The following is a 22,855-nucleotide window of genomic DNA, read 5'->3' as shown; positions in this document are numbered from 1 at the left end:
ATCGTTGGTGCAGAGGAACGAAAAGACTGCAGCAATCAGCTCTGTCCCAAACCCATATAAACCTGATCGCTGGAGCCTCAGCGCATACTGTGTTGCTTCGCAGTGAAGGTTAACCTCAGTGAAGACCACAACAGCAGCTGAGAACACTCTGTTGCATGGCACTTTAGCATTCGAGTCTCTGAGGCACATGAATTGTTATCCGCAGTAGCCAACAAGATGGATTTTTGAAAAGGAGGGCAGCTGGAAGAATCAAGGATTGGTTCACAGCAAGTGTATCCTATTTATTCCAAAAATGCCACTTTAATATTAGGCCTTGCAGTGTAGATTTGAATGCATGATGACATACTTACCCTGATCATTTCGGCTACGTAGCTTTCTGGGCCGGTGTACTCTGTGGAATCCTTCACCTTCACCAGGACGATGAAGAACAAGTAGTGCCACATGTTGTGCTCGACTTTGATGTGCTCTTCGAAGGTAACCGTCTTGTTGTCAAACTTGTCTCTCTCCAAACCTAAAAATGAAAACAACCCCAAATGGACCACAGACAGACACACACACACACACACACACACACACACACACACACACACACACACACACACACACACACACACACACACACACACACCCCAAATAAACACGGTGCTTTCATTTCTTTGGAAGAGTGAAGAAATACGCTTTGTGTGGAAACATGACTTAATCATTCTTGTGACCTAAATGCGGATGACTGGCTGACAAAAACAAAGAGGAAATGAGTTCACGAGGAAATGGGCAGACCAAACGGGTCAGGTGAGGTCTGCTAAAAATGTTTGTTTGTCGCACCAAATCCCTGTAATCCATTTACATTCGTGCAGTTGCATTTGCAAAAAGAGGAAGAAGCACTTAATCCTGTTGCCCGACACATAAGCGGTAAGAATGACCAGGACTGACCGCTGATTGTTCGTGACTGTTTGGTGACAAATGAGGCCACAGTGAGTCTCAGTGAGTGTACAGTCTAACATGGTCAAGACCCATGTGGCAACAGGAAGAAACACTCCTCCTCCACAGCAGCACCTGCCATGACTAACCATTCATTCTGGGAAGAGGAGGCGTTTCGTTGTTTACACTACCAAGAAAAACTGCCCCCATTTTGCACAGAGGCCCGAAGCGGAGCTGCAACGCAGCAGTCACACGCTCACAAAAGAGCAGGCTGGGTGCAGACCGCTCATTTGATTGGTCTTGATTTCGTCATTATCAAACCTCGGCATTCACACCTGCCAATTGTACTGCACGATAAAATGCTGTGTCAAGTATCGCTTGCAGCTTCGACTGGAATGGAACTACAAAGCATTTCCGCCTTATTAAATGAACTGCTGCTGCCTCTAACTGCTGGGTAAGCCGAATGCCTTTAATGGTAACAAAAAGAAGACTAAAATAACCATTAATTAACAAAACAAGTTTTTGAACTCGTACAATATCACCATGCAGAGCAAAATAAAAAAACGGAATCTTTATTTATTTATTTTTTCATTTCTCACCGCAAATAAAACATGTCGTCTTCAGGATTTCCTCTTTTTTCTGCTTCTCACTCCTCAGGTCAGCAAATGTGTCGATGATGACACCAAAGATGAGGTTGAGGACAATAATGATGACCATGAAGAAGAAGAGCATGTCGTAGATCACCCTGGCTGCGAAAAGGGGCTCCTGTTGAAGCCAAACACGAGACAAGTTGTGAGGAATGTCACTGTCACAGTGGGAGCAAGGGCCCAGTGCAGAACTTTAATGTACAGTGGGTTGCAGAGAGCTTGAACCGCCACCCTATTCAACTATTACTCAAATATTCACAAGCGTAGGAATGCATTTTCTAATGATCACAAAGTCTGATTTGACTAAGAACAACTTATAGTATTTATTTTCTCATTAAAAATGGATTCAGCTCATTTGCAGATTTGCCAACAAGGCTGCACGTTGTCGCCTAAAATGACCAGTGAGGCTGCCTTCTGTTTTTATGTAAATAAATAAAGACGTGTGGACCATTTATGTCAAATGTCACTGGGATAACAGATTGGAGTGACTCACAGTAACCCCCTTTGCATACAGTACCATGTACAGTACATGGGCCGTCCTTGTGTGTTGAATGCAACTGAAAACACGACAAAGAATTCACATGAGCGTTAAGCTAACGGAGGTTTATACAAGTATGAGTCATGCTCTCATTCTAGGGGTCAAGCTGCAGATCTAAGACATGTTGTGGTCGCGCACAAGCTTGTCTTTATCCTAGATAAGTAACATTAATGCTTTTTCTGGCATGTTTGAAGTTATGAAAGTCCCCCATGCAACCTGTCTCACCAGCCAACGGAGCAAGTCTCAAGTCAAGAGACGTACTGCAGCTTTTACTTCTTAGAAACCACCTCATCCTGTGGATGGGGAATTAGCCAACCACTCGATTTTCTTTGCTTATTGGGTCAAATACGTTACGTAGAGTACTTCTAGATGTCAGAGTTGATTAAATAAAATGATGACATTAAAACAATCACATTTTAAGATATAATATCAGTTTCCTCCATCCACTCTAATTCAATTTAATTTAAACTGTGTGTGTGTTTGGCAAGGGATTGTGCAAGCATGAGAGTGCATGTTGGTAAGTGGCAGAATGTGTGCAACTATTTCAAGACGGGGGAAGGTAATTTAATGATACGGTTTTATAAACTCATAAATCAAAACTGGGCTTGGGTGTGATGTCTTCCTTGTGTTCCTGTGCTTTGTACCTCTTTGGATGGCTTCCGCAGGACGTCCCCGACACCTCCTCCACTCCTGAGGCCGTGACTCAGTACTGTGACAATGCACATGAGCAGGGAGTCACACGATCGCTCCTTGTCCTCGATCACCACCGCCGACGGCTGGACGGCAACGGAAGCTAATTGGAGACACACAGATACCGTCATAGTCGTTCTTTGTACAGGCTGAATGCAAAGCGCTATCTGCTCCGTCAGCTGCATTGCTACTACCAGTCAACGATGCCTTTACACCTAAATCCATGAAGAAGAGCGGCCACTAAGATAATGGATACACAAAAAATAAAAGACTTTAGATCCAATATACAACCAACTTTATATACTCATATATATATATATATATACATATATATATATATATATATATATACACTATTATCAGCCTCAGCGTAGGGGGTCTCTGAGGACATAACAAGTCTGGGAATTTTCTATCCACACAGAAACAAGTCACCAGACCATCGTAATTAGACAGCCTGGTGATGACGGATAGAGAAGCCGAGACAAAGTCGCACCAGTGTGAGGATTCCACATGGTTGGCCGGTCGATGTGAAGGTGGCGCATGTGTTCCTCTTTGATTGGAGGCTTTTCCACATCGAGGTCAGTAGGTTTGGAGGAACTCGTTGTTTGCTGTGAGAAGCTCTCGGCGCCAGCAACGGGTGCACCCATCGACCTGCTTTGTACCTAATGGCAATTAATCCCTGACCTCTTAACCCTGAGCCCCTACATCAGGTCTTAGGCGAGTCTAAACCCCTTCACCCTGCTCCCTGAAAGCCCCCACTTGGCCCGACAGCGTTTAATCCCGTGACCACCCAGCCGCCTGGACTTGCATCTCGGTGGAACGAATCTCCTCTGGCTGAGTCATGGAGTCGTTCGTGAGGACATAAAGACCTTCGCATATTCACACATACGGGCTTGCACTTAAGCACACACTTGGGAATCTCTTGAGACCCACGCATGCACAAACACGTGACAAACCCCCCGACCCTAGCGGCCCAGTCACACGCACAAGCAAAGTTTCCGTTCAGTTTTGTCAACCTACCCGCCTTTACCGCCTCTGTGGAACAGTTCTCCCCATTTTCTTTCTGGCACACTCCGCCAGAGAAGTAGTCTCCCACCATACTGGCTCCATGCTCTATTCAATTGGTGGAAACAAGACAATGTTTTTTTTCCACAATGCATATAAATGGTGACATCCTTTATACGCTTGTTGGTGATGCTAAAAGCGAGATAAATATAGACATAAAAGTAAAACACTTTTTGTATTCCTTAGCTTTACTTTGACTACATGTGTTTTTATACAAAACCGGTGTGTGTGTGTGTGTGTGTGAGTGTGTGTGTGTGTGTGTGTGTGTGTGTGTTGCAGAAAAAACATTCCATTTTTCAGTCTCTTGACTGTCTGGGTCAGCGAGGTTAAGCTATTTATGTGCGTCGCAGTAAGAGAAGTGAGAATTAATCCGCGTTTCGACATACCTAGAGTTTTGTTGGGTATCCTGTCGACAGCCAGGATGAAATCGTCTTTGAAGAAGATGTAGCCCACAATGGAGAAGAGGTAGACGAGGATGAGAGCCAGCACGGCTGTCAGAACAATGGAGCGGCCGTTGCGAGTCACACTCTTTATCACGTTCAGCAAGGTCTCTTCTCGGTAAACCAGATCAAAGAGCTGGAAAGAGGAAGGATTCAGAGATATGCGTGTCCAGAGTGTGCTTTTAAAACATAGACAGAGGACACATTTTTCGATTTACATAAATCGCCATTGAAACATCTCATGGTTAAATGATGTTGGTGGAGAATAGTGAACCTTTATGGCCAATCAAAAGGCATCTAAATCCATTTTTATCTCGTGTTACAATGTAAATGCTTTTTTTTTTCCTATTCAAGACAAGCTGAACATTGTTGTTTGTACACCATCACATTGTGTCTATGTCCACGCGTGTACATGTGCAATAATGGTTTATTGATATGTCTCGTGTGTGCTCACGTACTAGCAGGCTGTAAAAGAAGACATGGACGAAGACCCCCAGGCTGCAGATTATCAGGTACAGCAGGTGGTACAGGAACTCCACGTCCATGATCATGGCTATGTAGCCACGCGTGAAGGTTCCCCGGTTCCCAACGAAGCTCGTCAGGAAGATCACCTTGTTACACAACTGGAGAACGATGGACAGCACAGAGACGACGTGTAACGCAGAGACAGTGGCCATGGAAGGTTTACAGCAGCTTTGGATAGGATTTTCAAACGCCTATTGCTCGGGGGCTAATGCATCAACAGCTATGAGTGACATTTTTAGTCGCAGCTGCAATGCTCCCTCAACTGTTAAACCACTGCAGAATCTGGCTTACTGCTTGTTGCTATGCTACGCTATCAGGAGATGTGTGTTCCTGCATCAATACGTTTAATGTTACGTTAATGTTTGGCATGTGACTGCGCCGTTTGCCGAAGGCAACTCCAGTCAAGCATCAACGTGTGCAATAAAGCATGATCTAAATGGGATGCCGCATGCGAGGTCTGAACAATTGCTCATCGCTTTCTGAACACACGGATACACACTTACGTTGAAACCCCCCAGCAGAAGCAACGTGGGCTCCAGGCCCACGGAGAAGATCAGACGCAGGATGGTGGAAGCAATGAGCGCCCGGATACCGTGAGGCTGAGGCAGGACGATGACGATGGCCAGGGAAACCAGCATGGCCATCCACAGCAGGGCAGACAGATGGGGCTCCAGGGTACCTGAGGATTAAAGGAGGTCACATTTGGGAGAGGTGTGAAATGAGTGACGAGAGGCTAATTCAGTTACTCGGGGGGGGGGGGGGGCGGGCGAGATATGCCATTCCTCTGCATGTGTACAACACGCGTATCTGGAAATGTAACCGTAAAACGTGACAGCTTCACTCTAACTCATCCTCTCTGCATATTTAGAAAGAATTGTGACGTGTGCATAGCTGCAGTAAAGGTATGCGGTGCATGCATGCTCTCTCCAGCACGGGCCTTCTTTCACATTTACTTCACATACTTTATTTTCCGCGACAAGAATGTTTCCCAAAGACGTAGACATAGAAGTAAAGTGGCCAAACTGAAGCGGACTCATCCGTCTGTTTGTGAATGATGTGTTACCGGAACAAAATGCATCCCAGAGCTCTTTGCCTCTCTCTGTGCGTGTCTACGTTGGCTCTTACACAACAGTTCCACATCAACCATTGCGGGTCAGCAAAGCGTTATCAGGACACCAGACACTGACTCAGTGTGAATCAAATTCCTCTGTGTTAGCACACAAATGCATTTATCAAGTTGAAAAGGTCACTCAGGTTTTCTTTTCTCTGCGGCACCAAGAACGCCACTCTGAGCGTCTCCCTCCCTGCTGAGGCCTCCGTCTTCACGCCTCTCTGTGTACAGATCACATGGCAGGTACTTGTTACATAACCTCCGGTTGGCTAAAAATACGCTTGGTTCCAGCTAAATTCATCGGGATGGTCCCGCAGCCCTACGCTGCCTGGGCGCTTGGACTCTGCACTGCACCCGACCCAGACACAGCAGCTTGGACGTCACACACCGATAGTGCGGTCTGTTCATCTAGCTTACTCTGCAGCTATAAGAAGATAGAGAGACTGACCTTTAAACCACTACACTTCACCGCAGTGAATTCTACACACAGTTTGTTACATGGAAATAAAGAAGTGCCTGTTATTGTTGGAAAGTGTCAGCGCTATAGCTCCAATCAGCCATTACTTGTCACGTAATGGAGAAGTGCCCGTGACAGGGTGGAGACTCTGGTACTTTGATTCTACTGGTCAAGGGTCGGGAAAAGATCCCAACCACAGTTTATCTTCAAACAAACCGCCTAGAGGAAACATCCTCTGACAGACAGGTGAGTGAGGTGTGCAGCTGATATATAAATGTTGATAGGGATTTTATCATGTGCTCTATGATATCTGCAAATAAAAGGCGCAAGAACCGAGATTAGGAGCATTTCGATTGCCTCTCAACGGCTCTCAACATGTCGACAGCTAGCCTGCGGTTCATAGTAAATGCTGCTAAAAGCGCCGATCGGGACGGTGTTATCAGCTGTGAACACTGTATGAGAGATGTGCAGAGCTGCAGCCATGAGCTAACCAGTGGGGCATGCTCACGTGCACGGCTATGTCAACAAAGAACAGTGAAGCTCGGATAACAACACACACAGAGAGAGAGAGAGACGTCATTCTCTGCTCAGGTAGACAATATGCCAGTCTCTATCTGTACAAAGCAAAAGGTGGTTTGAATGTTAAATACCGCTCCTTTGAGCATGTACACGTAACGATATAAAAGTGTGTCAAATGTCAAACTTTCCCAAATGAAGTTCACTGGAGTAGCTCGGTTTATTCAAGGTTTACGAGCAGTGAACATGAGAACCACCTGAGCTAATATTAAATCCAGGACACCGCGTGAGCATGTGTGTGCGTGGACACTGAACAGTTAACTCAACAGTGGCGGAGACTTTTTTTTCTTTTGACTTGATAACTGGCTTCAGTTCGTTGCCAACATTGGCATGTCCTGGAATGAACTGTTAAGCTCCCGGAAGACCTTTGACACTGAAAAACCCCATGGAGTTTCTAAAGCTAAGCTAACAACGTCTTTTTTTGTCTCTTCTGCAATACTGTGAGGAAGTTCAAACAAAAGGGAGCTCGCCGTTTGACCCCAGACAGAACAATTGAAAGTTTATGCGAATCACAATGTGCGTCTTCTCTCTGCTACGCTGCACTGGAACAATGCCGGCCTTAACGCCTGCGGCTTTTCACATCCCCACTAATACTGCCCTCGAGGAGAACAGAGTAAAAAAAAAAGAAGAAGGAAAGGAATAAGAGACGGCAAAACAAACAAAAAAACATTAAGACTGCACGTAAAAACACGCTCAGGTCTGCCACTCATTCCTTTGGTTTGTGAAAAGCCTCCCGTCATGCAGGAGTTGGTATCACTAGACAAATCCCTTTGAATGAATATTTTATTTATTAGAAATCTGTCACACCTTGTGACCAAACACCAGACCAGATTTCCCAACTTAAATCCAGACATTTAGGCCACATGACAGAGCCTGACTGATCAGAGGTTAATATGGTGAGGGCAACAAGGTCAAATATGTGGCTCCCACAAAGGAACGGAATTACCTCTTGTTTTTTAAATTCCTGGTGAAAAAGCTTATTTAAAACAAAGCTTTGGGTTTGTTGTGTATTGTCCACACAGTGCTGGAGTTCTATGTTGTTTGTACATATTCATCAGGTTGTTTCGTAAATGTTTGTTGTGTGGTTTTGGTTCTCTATTTTTACTCAGAGACATGCGTGTGTCTAGTCGCTGTAGTCTAGCAGCTGAAATGCTGGTATCATAACCTTCTTAATGCAACAGGCAAAAAAACATGGATCCATAAAGAAAATGAAAGTTTGAATCTGTGACATGATTTTCAGCAGATTTGACGCAGATTAACAGATCAAACAAAGGATGTAAATGTCGCAGATTACATGAGCGTTTGAGTCGGACTTTTTTTTTTGCTGTGTGTGTGTGTGTGTGTGTATCTACCTCCTATCAGGTACTGTAGGTGTCACTTTCAGTGGTGTATTCCACACAGTCAGTAGCAGGGTATTATGTTTCCTGCTAGAATGTTTCTGAATTTATGGGGAGACCACAGTATTTACGTAAATCCGTACACACAAACACCCCCCCCCCCCCCACACAGGCACACAACTGATTACCAGAAGTGACACATATGGAGAAAAAGACTACTCAAACTGAGACCAGTGTGAGAATGAGACTAGAAGTCATGTCTCAAGCTCAGGAAATATGCTATTAAACAGGTCAGGCTGTAATTAAAAACAAATCCATCTTGGTCTTTTGTGACAGCACAACAATTCAAGATTTACATTCTCATCACACCTCTACTTGTGGTGAAACTCACTTTGGGAGGTGTGAGGCTACACCCAAACCACAGGCACGAGAGCACACCGTGTTCTGTAAAGTCCTGTGCATGCTGAACACTAATAATGCATCCTACATGTGAGATATGATCACAAGCTATAAATACATGTGCTGTATGATATTAAATGCCCCATCAGGAAGTGTTCAAAGATGCTTGTGTCCAGGGTGAAGCAAATGTTCTCATGAACTGCACTCAATCTTCTGTGGTCAGCTCTCAGATGGAGAAAGATGGTGCTGTTCATGATTATGTTGGATTGTCAGTTCTTTTGAAGTTGAAAATTAGTATTCTTCAGATTTAGCATTGCGTGCCTATCACACTGTTTGACTCAAAAACAAAAACAAAAAATCAAAATCGATGCAACAGAACCAGAGATATTGTCTTTTTTATTCTACACGTGGGGCTGCAGAGGTCTGGTGAGCTCAATTAATTTAAACTCCACACCCCCAGATGCGTTTCATTTGAAACTTGATGTGTGACACGGACTCAAGTGACATCCCTTGAGGACATTGATCAGATTCCATGCAGCTCCCTCTGGAGCCACTAAAGGCTTTAGGCCCTGATCAGACAGAGTGCGATTCAGCAATCTGTGTGGCGGCTTTGAAGCACTTTGCACGCTGCTTTTTTGCATTCGTTTTGCTCTATGCGCCTCTATGCATTTCTGAGTGGAAAAATAAATTCAACTCGGAGCGTAAAAGCCCAAGCTCATTAGTTTTGCTGGACACCTGGAGCTGTATGACTTTATCAACTTTAGATACCATGTTCTGAACAGAAAACAGCAGGAGGCAAACTAGTGCTAGTACATGTAAACTGAACAAATAATGACTAGATAGGGTGCAGTTTATGGTTTTTGTTAAGCTTATGTTGGCACTCATCCAGTGGTTATTATAAAGTAACTGCAAAACACACTCTGTCCAATCAGGTCCTTGTACAAGTTCTTTTCACTAATGCAGAACAAGTCCCCAAAACGTCTAAACAGACTGTGATCTGAAGAGGTGCGAGCCCTTTATAGGTTTATTATGCTGTGTGGCTGTCAAAGTATTAGTTTCAGAAACTTTTGTTGTGTTAGACAAATAAATTATCCAACACAACACCCCTTCCGGGAAACTCCCGCGAGAGTGCACATTGGCCCTACCTTCCCTATCACAAGGTTAGGCGAGGACAACGTCCTCTTGAACATGCTGAACCGGATGTTTTGTTACCTGGTTGCAAAGAGCTGCACAGGTGTAGCACTTTAAATAAAGCTCTCGACAAGTCGTGGCCCAAATTCATACAGGTTTCTGATCAAGCACAATATGTACTATATGCCTCAAGCCGCTCACTCCCTTTTCCTAAGTGGTAATAGTCACAGTCATTCTGTTAAACACAGTGTACAAACAAACAAACACTAGATCACAACCGCCTGTTGCTCTCCCAAGAGGAAGCTTGAAAAGGTGAAGACTTTAGCAGACTGACCTCCACGGACTCCCTCCAGAGGGTAGAAGAAGGCCACGAGCAGGTTCATGAGCACGGCCAGGTTGAAGGAGATGCTGCTCCAGAACGACATGTTCCTGGAGCACCAGTACAGGATGGGCTGAGCTGGAGGACAGGGTATTCAAATTCACACAGGTCATTGTACTGCAGCGAGATCCTGCAGCCATCGTTCTATCAACTCACCGAGCACAATGCATCCAGTGATTTCAAAGAACACTTTGAACAGTGTTTCACTCCAAGGAGAAGCGAAACACAGAGATTTTGTGCTGTTAGTATATTTCCAATTAATCGTAGTCAAAGCTAAGAGATCAATTATCTCTGTGGCAAACGTTCGTGTTTCTCCACAGCAAAACAACATTTTTGCCATGTTTTCATCAATTAGACTTTAATTTTAAACACTCCAATTTTGAGTGGGGAGTCATTTGAGAAAATCCATCAAATTTGGGGTGAAACACATGTATCAAACCAAATCAGATATCTGTGTAGTGCCATTGTCAGCACCACAACTGGTACCAAAGGATTCACGTTGAAGGGTAAAAACAGGCAAAACTTACAGCTATTAGCACACAAAAACAATTGTCATGAGCATTACACACACACACACACACACACACACACACACACACACACACACACACACACACACCCTTCTCAGACCGAGGTCAGGAGATCAGTATGGTGCCATTGCTATTTTGAGCCTGTTTATTTGAAAAGAAGAACTGCGGGTGGGGACTTTAAGCACCAGAAGTCACTCTATTCATCATGACAAGTGGTTAGCACCAGCGGAACAACATGGTCTCCAGCTGCACCGATTCATTCGGATAGGAGAGAGGCGGCTGTCGTCACGTGTAGTCGCATCACAGACGAACCAGCCTCGCTCAGGCCTGACCATGGGACAACCTGCCCTGCTGTAGGGGAGACTCAACGCAGCGTTCAGGCCTGCACGACTACGGTATTTAAGATTAGTGAAAGGAGTTGCTTATTGTTAAAGAAAGAGGACTTATGAGGACTTATGAGGTCCTTTGAGGATCTTATTTCTGGATCGCCTTGCTGGTCCTGATCTGCCTGTTCACTCAGGAGCTATCCTGCGTTCACTACCGTGCCTTCATTTCTCTGACTGAGGTTGTGCCATGTCAGAGGTAAAGAATGTGTGACTGAGCATGACCTCAAACTGGCAGGTAGATGAAACACAGGTCGAGCCATTAATCCCATTAAGACGGGGCAGGCTTAAAGCATCCTGCCAACTCAGGATCTTTCAGCCAACTGTGTTTACATCTTTATCACGCCTGCACTTCACTTTTTATTGTCCGTGATTACTGTCCTAATTTTGCTTATAATGAAGCAGGAATACCCACCAAAAAACGTAATAAATAAAAACCTGGGGGACCGGCGTCACGCTCCATCTGTAGTTTTTTTAAATGTATTTTACCACAGACAAAACGTTAGACACTCTTGTGACCTCTTAAACACTAGTTCACAGTTTAAGCTCTAAATTCACGAGACTAAAACGGAAGGACAGTCTAAAGATTAATACTCTGTAGCACTAAATCCTGCCAGAACATTTTTCTTTTGAATTCACCTCTCTGTTCTTCTGTTTCCAGCAAGACTAAATCCAGGAACCTGACACTCTAATCTCCTCACAAAATAGATGATTATTTTGTGAATGAGCAACAATTTGCGTACTGACCAGAACCTTTGCGTTTACCGTGCACCACATCACACTTACAGAGCTGACATCACTCACTCCTTGCTGGAAAACATCAATTTAGAACATATGTAGTCATCTCATCTTAGCCTTTAATTATCTTATATAGTTACTATTGTAACTTAGCCTTTAATTAACTCATATAGTTACAATTGTAACTATATTGCAATTTAAATAACATTCTTATCAAGGTTTACATGCTCTCTCCACTTCCATTCCTCCAGGCCCTTTAGAGTTAAGGAGGAGGGGGGGGGGGGGGGGGGGTTCAATTATCAGTCAGCTAGAGGTCTTTGTTTACAAGAAATAGAATATGTTTTGAGCCTGTTTGCAGACATGCATGAACATTACAGATGGATTAGGATTTTTTTTTTTTCTACTTGCCAAGGATGTCATATTTGGAATACCAGAGGTGTGTACCAGGAAGCAAGTTTGACAGAGCCAGGCTTTCTTTGCCCGAGCTGGCTCAACAAAGCCTACAAACCTCAGTCAGACATAACGAGTACCACAGAACACTACACGCATACTGTGTAGTTCAGTAAGAGCAATAACAACCCTGTCAATAGAATAAAACATTATTCCTGCTCAGATTTTCTGCATCTTTAACTGAACGCAGGTAAGTTCCTGTGGCGATGCATACAATTGCATGGCTTCATTCGGTGGCATTACTGAAGTGCGGCCCAACAGGTTTGCAATTAATGACGTATTCTCTCAGCTGAGAATCTGTAATGCTCAGAGAATATTGTCAGGAAGCCAACAGACATATTCTGTCTCTAAACACTCCCTCTTATAAGTCTGGCACATAGGTCCAGGTACGCTTTTTATAAACGATTTCAGTCAGAAACTCGTCCGGACCAAGTCAGTTGCATAAGTCCCCATGGCGATCTAGCAACGTTAAAATAGAGCATCCTTTGCGACAGTGAAAGCTCTGACTTTAGGGTCTAACCTCGCTTCGTGGTACACTCCTCTGGAGTGGCCAGCACTGAGCGTCTGTAGTTGCTCTTGGTGCTCTTTAACTCAGCTGGTTTTCCACGATGCTTTTAGTGTTGCCAACATGTTAGACTCAGAATTAGAAGAAGATGTGCAATGCTTTATATTTCCCGCCCTTCCATTTTTAAAGGGGAACTAAGCCCATTTTCAAACGGTATAGTACATGTTACACACATCTAAAAACTCAAATTTGGGATGTCATCAAGTATAAAGTGTTGTGCTTCTCCATAGACAATGAATTGGGAAAGATGTTATAGATGACAGTGAGAGCACTCAGGAGGATGTTATGTATATGGCTACTTTTTCTGAGAACACCACAAAAGAATAAAACTCTTTTGGGTATAAAAGAGAAACAAAATCCCCAAACCACAAAATCAGTCTATGGATGACGTATACTTGATGACATCACAAGTCTGGGACTTGCTGCTCTGGTTTCTGGTAGCCTATGACTTTTGATCACACTAGAGGTGTGGTGGAAGAGTTCGGGAAATTATTTTTGATCTTGAGTTGACAAATTGCCAAAGTGAAGTACAGTAAAATGTTTTCTCCAGTTCCTTCTCACACATGATGCCAACAAGTTCAATTAACCTAACATTTATGGAGTGTATGGGGGGGGGTTCCTCAGAGGCCTGGAGGGGTGCAAAAGGACAGCGTGTAAACCAGGAACTAGGAGATAAAGAATTGAGGGAAAATACGCACAGGGAACCGTGTTTGTGTCACCAGTAGCCTCTTGAGTACCTCGCAGCTTCTTCTGCCAATTCATCTCATTGAAAAGGTCCTCAGAACTCAGGAAGAAGTCATTGATCTTACTGCCTTGCTCGTCTCGCTCTGTGGTGTAGTAGACACGCAGCTTGGACTCGTGGGTGAGGAACTCGCAGATGTTGGGCACAGGAAAGACTATCTGCTCCATGGTGCGATCCAGCCGCACGATCTGGACACAACCACAGAAGCGGTCACCAATCACACAAAAAAGTCTTAACCCCTGAACAGTCTTCTTTAAAGCAAAGTGGTTTTTAGATCATTTATTCATTCAAATGTCTGGTTATTGTCACAAACTGTACTTTGCCATACAAATAAAAGGGTTGCATTCCTTCAGAAAGTGGCTGATAAACTGAACCAACAACTTGAGTTCAGAACACTGTCAACAACCAGCATTCCTTCTCCTCAGGAAAACGTGATGACATGCCAAAGGTGTTTGCCATCCTGTTTAGGTACACGATGTGACGGCCTCGCATGCCTCGAGTCAATTGTGAGGCCAAAATGTCGCAATCCTCTGCAGCTCACGCATACTAATTAAAATACATGTCAGACAGTAGGCAGGCAATAGTTTTAGGATACTCTCTGAGTAAAACTTGATAGATAACAATAAATAAAGATGAAGATCCAATATGGCACAGTTTAGTCCGGACACCGACATAACCACTGACCTCAATCTGAGCTGTGTGTTTGGCGTAGAACTCCAGGGCCTCATCGCCCTCTCCATAGGTCCCCCCTGGCTTCAACATAGCCTGCAGTTCCTTGTTGTGACGGGCTAACTGAAATGACAACAAACACCGTGAAATCAATGCTAAACAGATCAATGAATCATCAAAGACACACATAGATGTTTCTTTGTCTAATGTGTGAATTTGGCATGTGCTTCTGGGATTTCTGAGCCAACATTGCCGGTACTTAACGACTGGGTCCAGTACATGCATGTTATTTATTCTTTCCTTTGAATGCACAATGTTCCTTCCAATCAACCGCAATGAGGCTGCAGGGTGTGGATTGACAGTGGGTGTTGCACAACTGTAATTTAAGTCAAGTTAGTAAATGATGTTTTGCATGAGACACTTGTTATACAAACACGCTATTGAGCAGCGCTTAGCCCAAGGGCTTGAAAAGAGGGCACGAGTCCAGAATGGCAGGTATAACACGTCCTTAGAAGACCTACAGTAAAAGTAAGGCCACTGAAAGTCCATCGGCTACATTACGCGTGTGTTACGGATGTGTCACGGACAGTTGGCGGCTTACTTGATGTGCCAAGATGTAGATATTGTGACCGACGTTGCGTGGAGACGCAGAGTGCTCCTCCTCGCCGTCTTCGCCCTCCTGCGGCTCCTCCACCTCGATCTCGCCCTGCATGTAGGCCTTTTTGATCACTTCCACCTGCAGGAATCACAAGACTGTCACATAACATCCACTCAACGCTGCGAGATGGTTTGCATGATGTCACACGCACCAGCTCCTTGGGCCTCATGTTGTACAGTATCCTCTCAGCGTTCTCGCTGTCGTGGCGACTCTCCATAATCGCAAGAAGAAGCTTGGAGGCATTGTTCTACGGAGAGATGAGAGCACAGATAACGGCGCAAACACAATCGACTCAGGTTCATTTTTTCGGCATTCCAAACTGTACACGAGGAGATTAAAGAGGAAATCCAACTGTAAATATTCATAGTAAGTCATTTGTGATGGCGTACTTAATGATGATGTTTTGTAATAATATATTTTGGAACATCTAAATTAAATCAACAGTTTCAGGATGTTCTTCAGTCAGTGATTTCCTGTAATGACTTGATAGCCTCGAGAGAATGATGAGTCTAGACAGCTGAGTAGCTCATAACACCAATGACTGTAATCATTACACTCGTTTTGTAGCATCTGTGTTTGCAAACTCTGACAAATTTTAATCAACCTAACTCTAGCAATAACAAACATGTACCATCAAGCAGAAAAGACAAATACTATTATTATGTAACACTGAAAGTATTTTAAAGTGTTTCTTCCTCTCCCTTTTTATCGAGGATCACTCACTTTGAGTTCCAGCACCAGATCCATCCTCTTCTTGCCGAGGGGGTTGATGTCATTGAGGATGAGCGCGATGATGATGTCAATTCCATTGCATTCATGAGTGGCGATGCAGTTCTGAGGAACCAAAGACATGAAGACAGAAGAAAGTTTAGACGGCGACAGGAGAGCTACCGGTATTAAGCAGTAGGAAAGTTATTATTATTATTAAAAAAGGTAAAATTCTGATTGACAGGACTTTTATGTAAAACAGCAACAACACTCGACAACAATCACATGTAATAGTGAATGTTTTCTGATGCTGCTGGTGTTTCTGTTGCCAGCAATTTCAGTTGTGATAACATAACTAAAACCATCTGTACTCTATCTCTCTAGAGCTCTTTAATTGTTTTGTTTTTCAAACCCACCACCTACCAGCCCTGGAAGAGTCTGATGAGATGGGTCACAGTTCATAACTATTGGGATTCACAAAAGTCACTCAATAACACAAACTAACCGATCGAGGCAACAGTAGACCAGCAACTTCTGTGTTCTGCAAGGTACGATTACCGTTTTATTTATTCAATGGGATGTGGTGGCTTAGAAGAGAGCATAGATGGATATAAATATTCTAAATATAGCAGATATTCAAAGTGATACAGATATTTATTTATGTAGGCCTTTCTTGCTGCTGCCCCCATCCACAGCAGTACATTGCTTTGCTCCATGCCTGTACGCTTTCTCTAAACTGGGGGCGTGTCTATGGTTAAGTACCTCATACAACCCCACTGCAAAACATCCGAACTCTCCCGTTAATACCGCACAAACCAAAATAGTTCAAGCACTTGTGTCTCTCTCTCTCTCTTCCCTCTCAGTAGAAACGAACAAAGAGCTCGGTTTAGTCTGGCAGTCGCCCCTTCTGGCGCTGTTTGAGGGAACCGAAATCAGTTCCAGCAGCGACTGCATTCAGCCAGTTGCTTGTTTACTCATGCCAGTTTCACACATGCCATGAACTGACCCCACGGCAGCTTTAACAGAGGATGCCGCCATCATGTGAGAAGACCAAGCAATGCTGATCCATGCCAGAGGACAAACACAGGCACGCTGCCCAGTCTGCTGCTGTTAGAGAAAGACTGCGTAGTGCTGGGCATGAAAAGACAAATGCTCAAGACTAATGACAGTACGACCAAAACCAAACCACCAGTGTGACTACTAAAAAGGAAAAGGTCAGTCTGACATGAGCAGAGGATCATTTGATCAAGTATTTGATAAGAAAACTACATTTAAACATCCAAATAAAAATAAAAAAGGCTCTATATAGTTACAGAAGAACGTTCTGTGTGTCCGTGTTATCACCTGGTTCTCATGACAGGGACCTTGGCAGTACTCAGTCAGGCTCTCCACAGTCTGGTTGATGAGTCCTACGTTCTTCTCATTGATGTAGAGTCCCAGCAGCCCCAGTCCGCCCGTGGTGCTGCCACAGATGCAGTCCAGGAACTGAAGTGTCTCACACACCAGATTGTAGTTGTTCTTGTTGTTCTGGTTGCGCAGAAAGTTCTGGAGATGGAAGGAGATAAAGCATACGCTAACTATGGCACATCCTCGGGGCCCATGTTATCTGAATTTGGGCAGTGCAGTCTCTTCGTCATCAAGACAGTGTCTCACTTTATACTACAAATAGGAAAGCTAAAACTGTGGGATCTGATGTTGAGCATCATGGTCTCAGGGTCTGAAGAAAGGTCTTCTCAAGGTATCTACAATATTTTTTTACCAACCTTTTCTGTCTTTCTCTGACGTGAGAAATAAAAATATCACGTTTAGGCTCATTCTACTATTTTCACTGGGTTTGTAAAGCATGTTAGCCTATACAGCCGCCAGACAATTACTCCATCTCTTTGGAAGGAACCGAAACATCTCAATGAATTGATCATCTGTGCTGCGTGGCTAGCAGTACATCAATATCTTGCACCCACGCTGGGTCACGATGGACGAGACGGAGTGATTCAGCGCTGAGCCGACTGCTATTTAATGACGGCCTGCAAAGGTTCCGGGTGCAAAACAGAATCAGTGCAAGAAGGAAATCTTCTGTCAGGGCTGCAGGAGAGCTAGCCATTATTAACACCAACACACTCCTCATAGTGAAACCAGACCAAGACACGGCAGATATGGAAACAGCTGCATCAGGAAGTTCTGCAAACGGTGCCTATTTTCTACGCGGTTTCGTTTCTGTATAACAGAGTGTGGTGATAGAAAGTCGGAACAAAGGTCAGGGGCGATGAAGGGGCGGGGGGTTTGTTCGGCAAAACAAACAGCGACGCAACACAAACCCGGTGTGACAGCTCACCTGCAGCTCTCTGTTGTGGTTCTCGCAGAGCAGCTGCATGAGGCGCAAGATGGGCTGCATGATGGTGATGATGACGCTCATCTCGCCTTCCTCCTGGCTCTTGTCGGGAGTCGGGACGGGAGTGCCGTCGGCGGCCGCCTGGTGCTCTTCGGCTTCGGCCTCGCGGCGGTAGGTCGTGAAGGCCTTCTTGGTGACGACGGAGGCCTCCACTAGCTGCTCCTTCACCTCCTCCGTCACCACTGCCACCACCAGCACGTCTTTCACTAACCACAGGTAGAGGTGAGACAAACGCAGACCATTGGAGATAAGACATGCATTCATGTGCGGAGTCGCAGAAACATTTACATGCATGCAGACTTTATTCAGGGAAATATAATCAGGTCTTGATTCAGAAACAATAAGGCTTTATTAATTGGATCTGTATGAAATTCCTAAAATAAATGTCCACAGAAAGTCTGTAAATAGTAATAAACTAACTAAATGATGTGGCAGTTTTTGTTTTAACACAGAGGACATTTAGAGACCGAGTATTCAAAACAGACTAAATGCCATGTTCACAGAAGACAACATTTATTTTCTCATGAGATTATGATAAAAACGTTTCCAGGTGGCGACCGAGACTCCGGCCCCGTCACCTTTCTTGCGTGCTGGCGTGTCTTTGTCAGGTGGCTCCTCGTCCTTCTTCTTGCTGCCCAGGTCACTTGTGTTGACCGACACGGTGGCTTTGATCTCCTGCTGGGCCAGCTTCATGCGCTCATTAAACACCTTGAAGAATTTCTCCGACTTGTTGTCCCCGGTCAAACGCTCGTAGAATGACCGCTGGAGAAAGCAAAATAAAAATAAATAGAGGACGATGTTATTTGTAATCCAATCTTTCTGTCTTACACCAAAGAATGGTTACTTGTCAGAGTTTTTTACCCACCGATTTCTGCTCTTATTCTTTACCTAAATGCAGATTCCAGGTGGCCTGCTTTCAACATTGGCATGTTACCAGCAATGTTTCCTGTCAAAACTCCCTTTGATCAGAGAACAATGTCTTCAAGGTGAGGACATTTTATATTTAATAACCTCCACTTCTTATCATTGTTTCTCTTATGGTTCCTACGCAGACACAGCCAGCCAGAGGTTCAGTTATACGCCGTTACATAAGCCCCCTTTCCACAGTGCAAGACATGCTGCAAGGCCTCACCTTGCACACCTCATTTCACACCATCTGCCCCCTTCTGAAAAACATGGCTCTGGCACCCTTAGGACTAGCGCTGGGCGGTAACACAAACAGGCGAGCAAGGGCAAAAAAAAACAAAAAAAAACAAAGACAAGATTTGGAATATTTACATACTCAAATACATGCACACACACAAAAACACAGCTACACACCCAGCTGACGTCACTGTCCAGTGTGCATGTGCAAACACACATACAAAGGTGTGCCAGCACAGCACATGCAGGTAAAAGCACACACAGCTATGGAAACACTCACAGAATTTGCCTCGTTTGATTGCGTAATACAACACATCTTTGCGTTCACAGCTATGCAACAACAAAAGTGAGATTCAGCCAGAGTAAGAGATTTGTGAAGCCGAGGTTAGGTTCCTGCAGAACTACACAGAGGCCAATCTTTTCTGAAAACATTGCATGCATGGAGCTATTGTTTTTCTGCTACGTGTTCTGTCCCATTTTCCTCTCCACAATCCCTCCTTACATAAGACCTGTAATCAGCTGAGTGGTTACAGTGAGGGCACACAGCGCCTCAGCTCTAACACCGTTACATCAGCCCACAGAGGGCGAGCGGTGGAGAGAGGAAAACCCTGCCCTACTTTCCAGTGCCAGAGTGGCACGAAGCGAGTGTGCGGTGGGAGAGCGGGGAGGGAGGGTCCGAAAATGGGAGGAGAGGTGGCGTTGTTGGTGGTGGTGGTGGGGTTATCGCGTACATGGATTCTGGTGCAGTTTTGAAAAGCCTATTACATAAGACTCTTTCCAGGTTTAGCTCAATTCAGTTTCCAAAAGAGGGGAGGGACATCCAGTGAAACAAATTCCAAGTGACTTTTACCTGCATGGAAAATCTTAAAAAAAAAAAATATATATAAAACCTAGCTGATAATCTCTGAGATAACCTCTGCATAATCACCTGACTCAAGTCCTAAAAGGATGCAGAACACGTAATGTTATTAAGCAAATCAGAGTTCTCGTCCTCTCTTTCATGCAACAGTTTATCCTTGCTTGTTTTTCGAGCTTTAAACACGGTGTTGTTTACGAGATGGGGTCATCCACCCATAGTGATCTGATTAAGAGTGAGCAGAAGACTTACGCAAGCACTCCTACAGACAGAAACAACGGCTCAAGGGAAGCAGTTTTACGAGATTACCATATTAAATGGACCCCATGACTATGGCCATAAAAACTCCCATTTCTTCACCGATGTGAAGGGAATCTTTTTGTCAACACTTGTCAGTCACACACGCCGCGGGAAAAAGGAAACAGCATGCAACCGCTGTGGCCCCGTGCTCCGCCAGCAGAGTCAGTTAAAGAAGGGCCGGGTATCGAACTTTTTCTGGTGTCTGAAGCACAAGAGTCTCAAAAACGGTCAAGTACTAAAGGTTGGCATCAAATGTTTGCTTAGATCGGTACTCCTCGTACATATTTTCACACAGATTTAAATCACAATCGAACAGACTGTGATTCATTTAGAGTTATCGCATGGCATTGCATCGATGGTTGTTGTGGAAATGTAAAAAAAGGTTTTGTGGATTGAATTTCTCAAAGTCAGGTACTGAAATAAGTTTATTATCTGTGCTGAAGGGGATGAGACTTAAAACTGGTTCGGATTTTCAGAAGTTAGCAGTTCCCGGGAAGAAGTGGGGGCTGAGTCACTCGTTAAAGGAAATGGTCACTCAGCCAATCAGCGATGGCTTTTCTCCCTGAGGGGGCTTTGCCTTTTTTACGTGTCCCACTGCAGAGCCATTAAGCCTCCTGGGAGCTCTGCTGATCCTGTCTCCGATTCTACAGATTCAACATGGTGGCACAGCGGGGCCTCCTGATGATCATGCCGCCCTCCTTCCTCTCCCAGTCAGCTGCCACCCCTGCTCCTGGCATCAACACGGGCCAGTTACGTAAGGCCTGTTTATACCACCAGCTCTCCCCTTCTTTTTTATCCCGTCTCCCGCCTCTCCCGCCTCTCCCGCCTGACACCTTGGCGAGAGCGACAAAGCCATCCCTGTGCTCATTGGAGGGCTTTTCGGTGGCGTCCTCCGCTCTTTGAAGCTACGACGAAGAGCTCCAGACAGGAGGTTGAAAAATGAAAGTGAAATGCATGCGTGAGCGTGTGTTCTCAAGATTCTGCGCAGGCAACAAGCCAAGCCAAAGCATCAAGTAATTTAAACAACAACACAAAATGTGCACTTATCTCACTAAAATAGATTAAAAGAGAGCTGGTATGTTGATGACACTGATGCCTGGAAACTCACTTTGCAGAAGCTTTTTAAAGCTTTCCAAGAGGTAGCTGTAATGTGAACATGAACCGTGCAGAGGGGGTGGTGTGGGTGTGAGGGGGGGCTGAGCGTGTCGGCGTGCCACAACAAGCCTATTGTGTAAGAGTGGTGGCACCTGTTGGGTCCTGTAACAGTTACGGATCTGAGGTCTCAAAGACAGTGTTGAGTAGATAGATGGTGGGCTGGGAGGAGCAGAGCTGCACTTCTTCTCTTGCATAACACACACAAACACACAAACACACACCCTCTCTCTCTCTAAGGGCTGCTTTTGGAAGAAGCTTTGCAGCCTCTAAATATATATCCAGGAGTGTGTGTGCGTTTGTGCATATGCTAATAGGTTGCACAGATGAGTATGCAGGAGTGTAGTTGTATGCATATGATACAGTCTGTGTACGCTAAGTCTGCTGGAGTTTCACTATCAGTCTCACAGTATTTGCTGCTTATCACTGAACAACAACCTGGAGGGTGTGAGCATACGTGTCATTCAACATGTTATCTGTCTGTGATGATCTACGCAGGCGTCGGTTATTTATGGAAAGTCATGTCAGGTCAATAATTCATGTGTTGCCAGATTTCTTCAAAGCCAAAATTTGCCAATAAGTCAGTGCATTAATGTCTGTTAAAACATCGTCACCAACTACTTACTTCACTTATGTATTTTAAAGGTGCTGAATACATGATTGGGAGCATTTTACTTGCCTCTCAACAGCGGGCTCGCTGCTAACGGTGCTAACACCGCTAACAGTGCAAACAATGGCAAATGTGCTGAGAGAGCTTACAGCGTTTACCTGAGGGGGAGAGTGACTTCAGTCTCTGCTCAGGTAGACATTGCTCCACTAAATATTTACAGAGCAAATCATTGTTTGCTGCTATATTAATGCTCCGAGTATTGCACCTTGAAGTTACGACATTTCCGCTGGATTAGCTGAGCGTGGATTGCTGCGAGGAGACGGTAAGTAATGAGCATGTTACGTGTATGAGGCATCGGTTTTCGTTGGTTATAGCTGCACACTTTCAAACAGGCCTGCATTTGAGTTATGACGTGACAAACGAATAACAAAATAATCATTTTCAGCTTATGGGCAGATGCTAGGGTGAGTTTAAAGAAAGTATTGAGATTTCATCAAAGAACAGTTCTTGTCTTTTCGGGCCATAAACATTTAAATGTATAAACAGCTGCCATTAGTTGTTGTTTTAGTACACGTAAATGTGTCTGCTATCACAGCCCAATGGAAGTCTTTAAGCAACAGGTTTGTGGTTGTGAAGGATGATATCAGACAACCCAACAAATTCAAATTAGGATTTATTAAAAGAATAGTTGTCTAAGGTGTCTCGTTATTTTGGTGAAGCAGTGGGGGCCTGTTTAGTGCGTCACTCTT

At 44.5% G+C, this 22,855-nt stretch overlaps 1 protein-coding gene across 1 annotated transcript in view; it reads right to left on the bottom strand.

Annotated features, from left to right (window-relative positions):
• itpr1b (inositol 1,4,5-trisphosphate receptor, type 1b) overlaps positions 1-22,855 on the bottom strand; it is a 77,670-nt gene that overhangs the window by 7,838 nt on the left and 46,977 nt on the right. Inside the window, exons 44-59 of the mRNA XM_076096344.1 lie at positions 18,624-18,807; positions 17,989-18,251; positions 17,001-17,201; positions 15,672-15,782; positions 15,100-15,195; positions 14,892-15,026; positions 14,306-14,413; positions 13,578-13,809; positions 10,169-10,291; positions 5,327-5,502; positions 4,757-4,921; positions 4,245-4,434; positions 3,814-3,906; positions 2,748-2,896; positions 1,518-1,683; positions 351-511 (exon numbers count right to left, since the gene is read on the bottom strand). Of these exons, the coding sequence (XP_075952459.1) occupies positions 351-511; positions 1,518-1,683; positions 2,748-2,896; positions 3,814-3,906; positions 4,245-4,434; positions 4,757-4,921; positions 5,327-5,502; positions 10,169-10,291; positions 13,578-13,809; positions 14,306-14,413; positions 14,892-15,026; positions 15,100-15,195; positions 15,672-15,782; positions 17,001-17,201; positions 17,989-18,251; positions 18,624-18,807 (2,553 nt within the window). The remainder of the gene's footprint in view (positions 1-350; positions 512-1,517; positions 1,684-2,747; positions 2,897-3,813; positions 3,907-4,244; positions 4,435-4,756; positions 4,922-5,326; positions 5,503-10,168; positions 10,292-13,577; positions 13,810-14,305; positions 14,414-14,891; positions 15,027-15,099; positions 15,196-15,671; positions 15,783-17,000; positions 17,202-17,988; positions 18,252-18,623; positions 18,808-22,855) is intronic.

The sequence above is a fragment of the Anarhichas minor genome, unplaced genomic scaffold, assembly GCF_050575085.1.
Source record: "Anarhichas minor isolate MPS153535 unplaced genomic scaffold, ASM5057508v1 ptg000021l, whole genome shotgun sequence".
In the NCBI taxonomy this organism is placed as follows: domain Eukaryota; kingdom Metazoa; phylum Chordata; class Actinopteri; order Perciformes; family Anarhichadidae; genus Anarhichas; species Anarhichas minor.
Note: the sequence above shows the minus strand (reverse complement) of the source record. Positions and strands in the feature narration are given on the sequence as shown.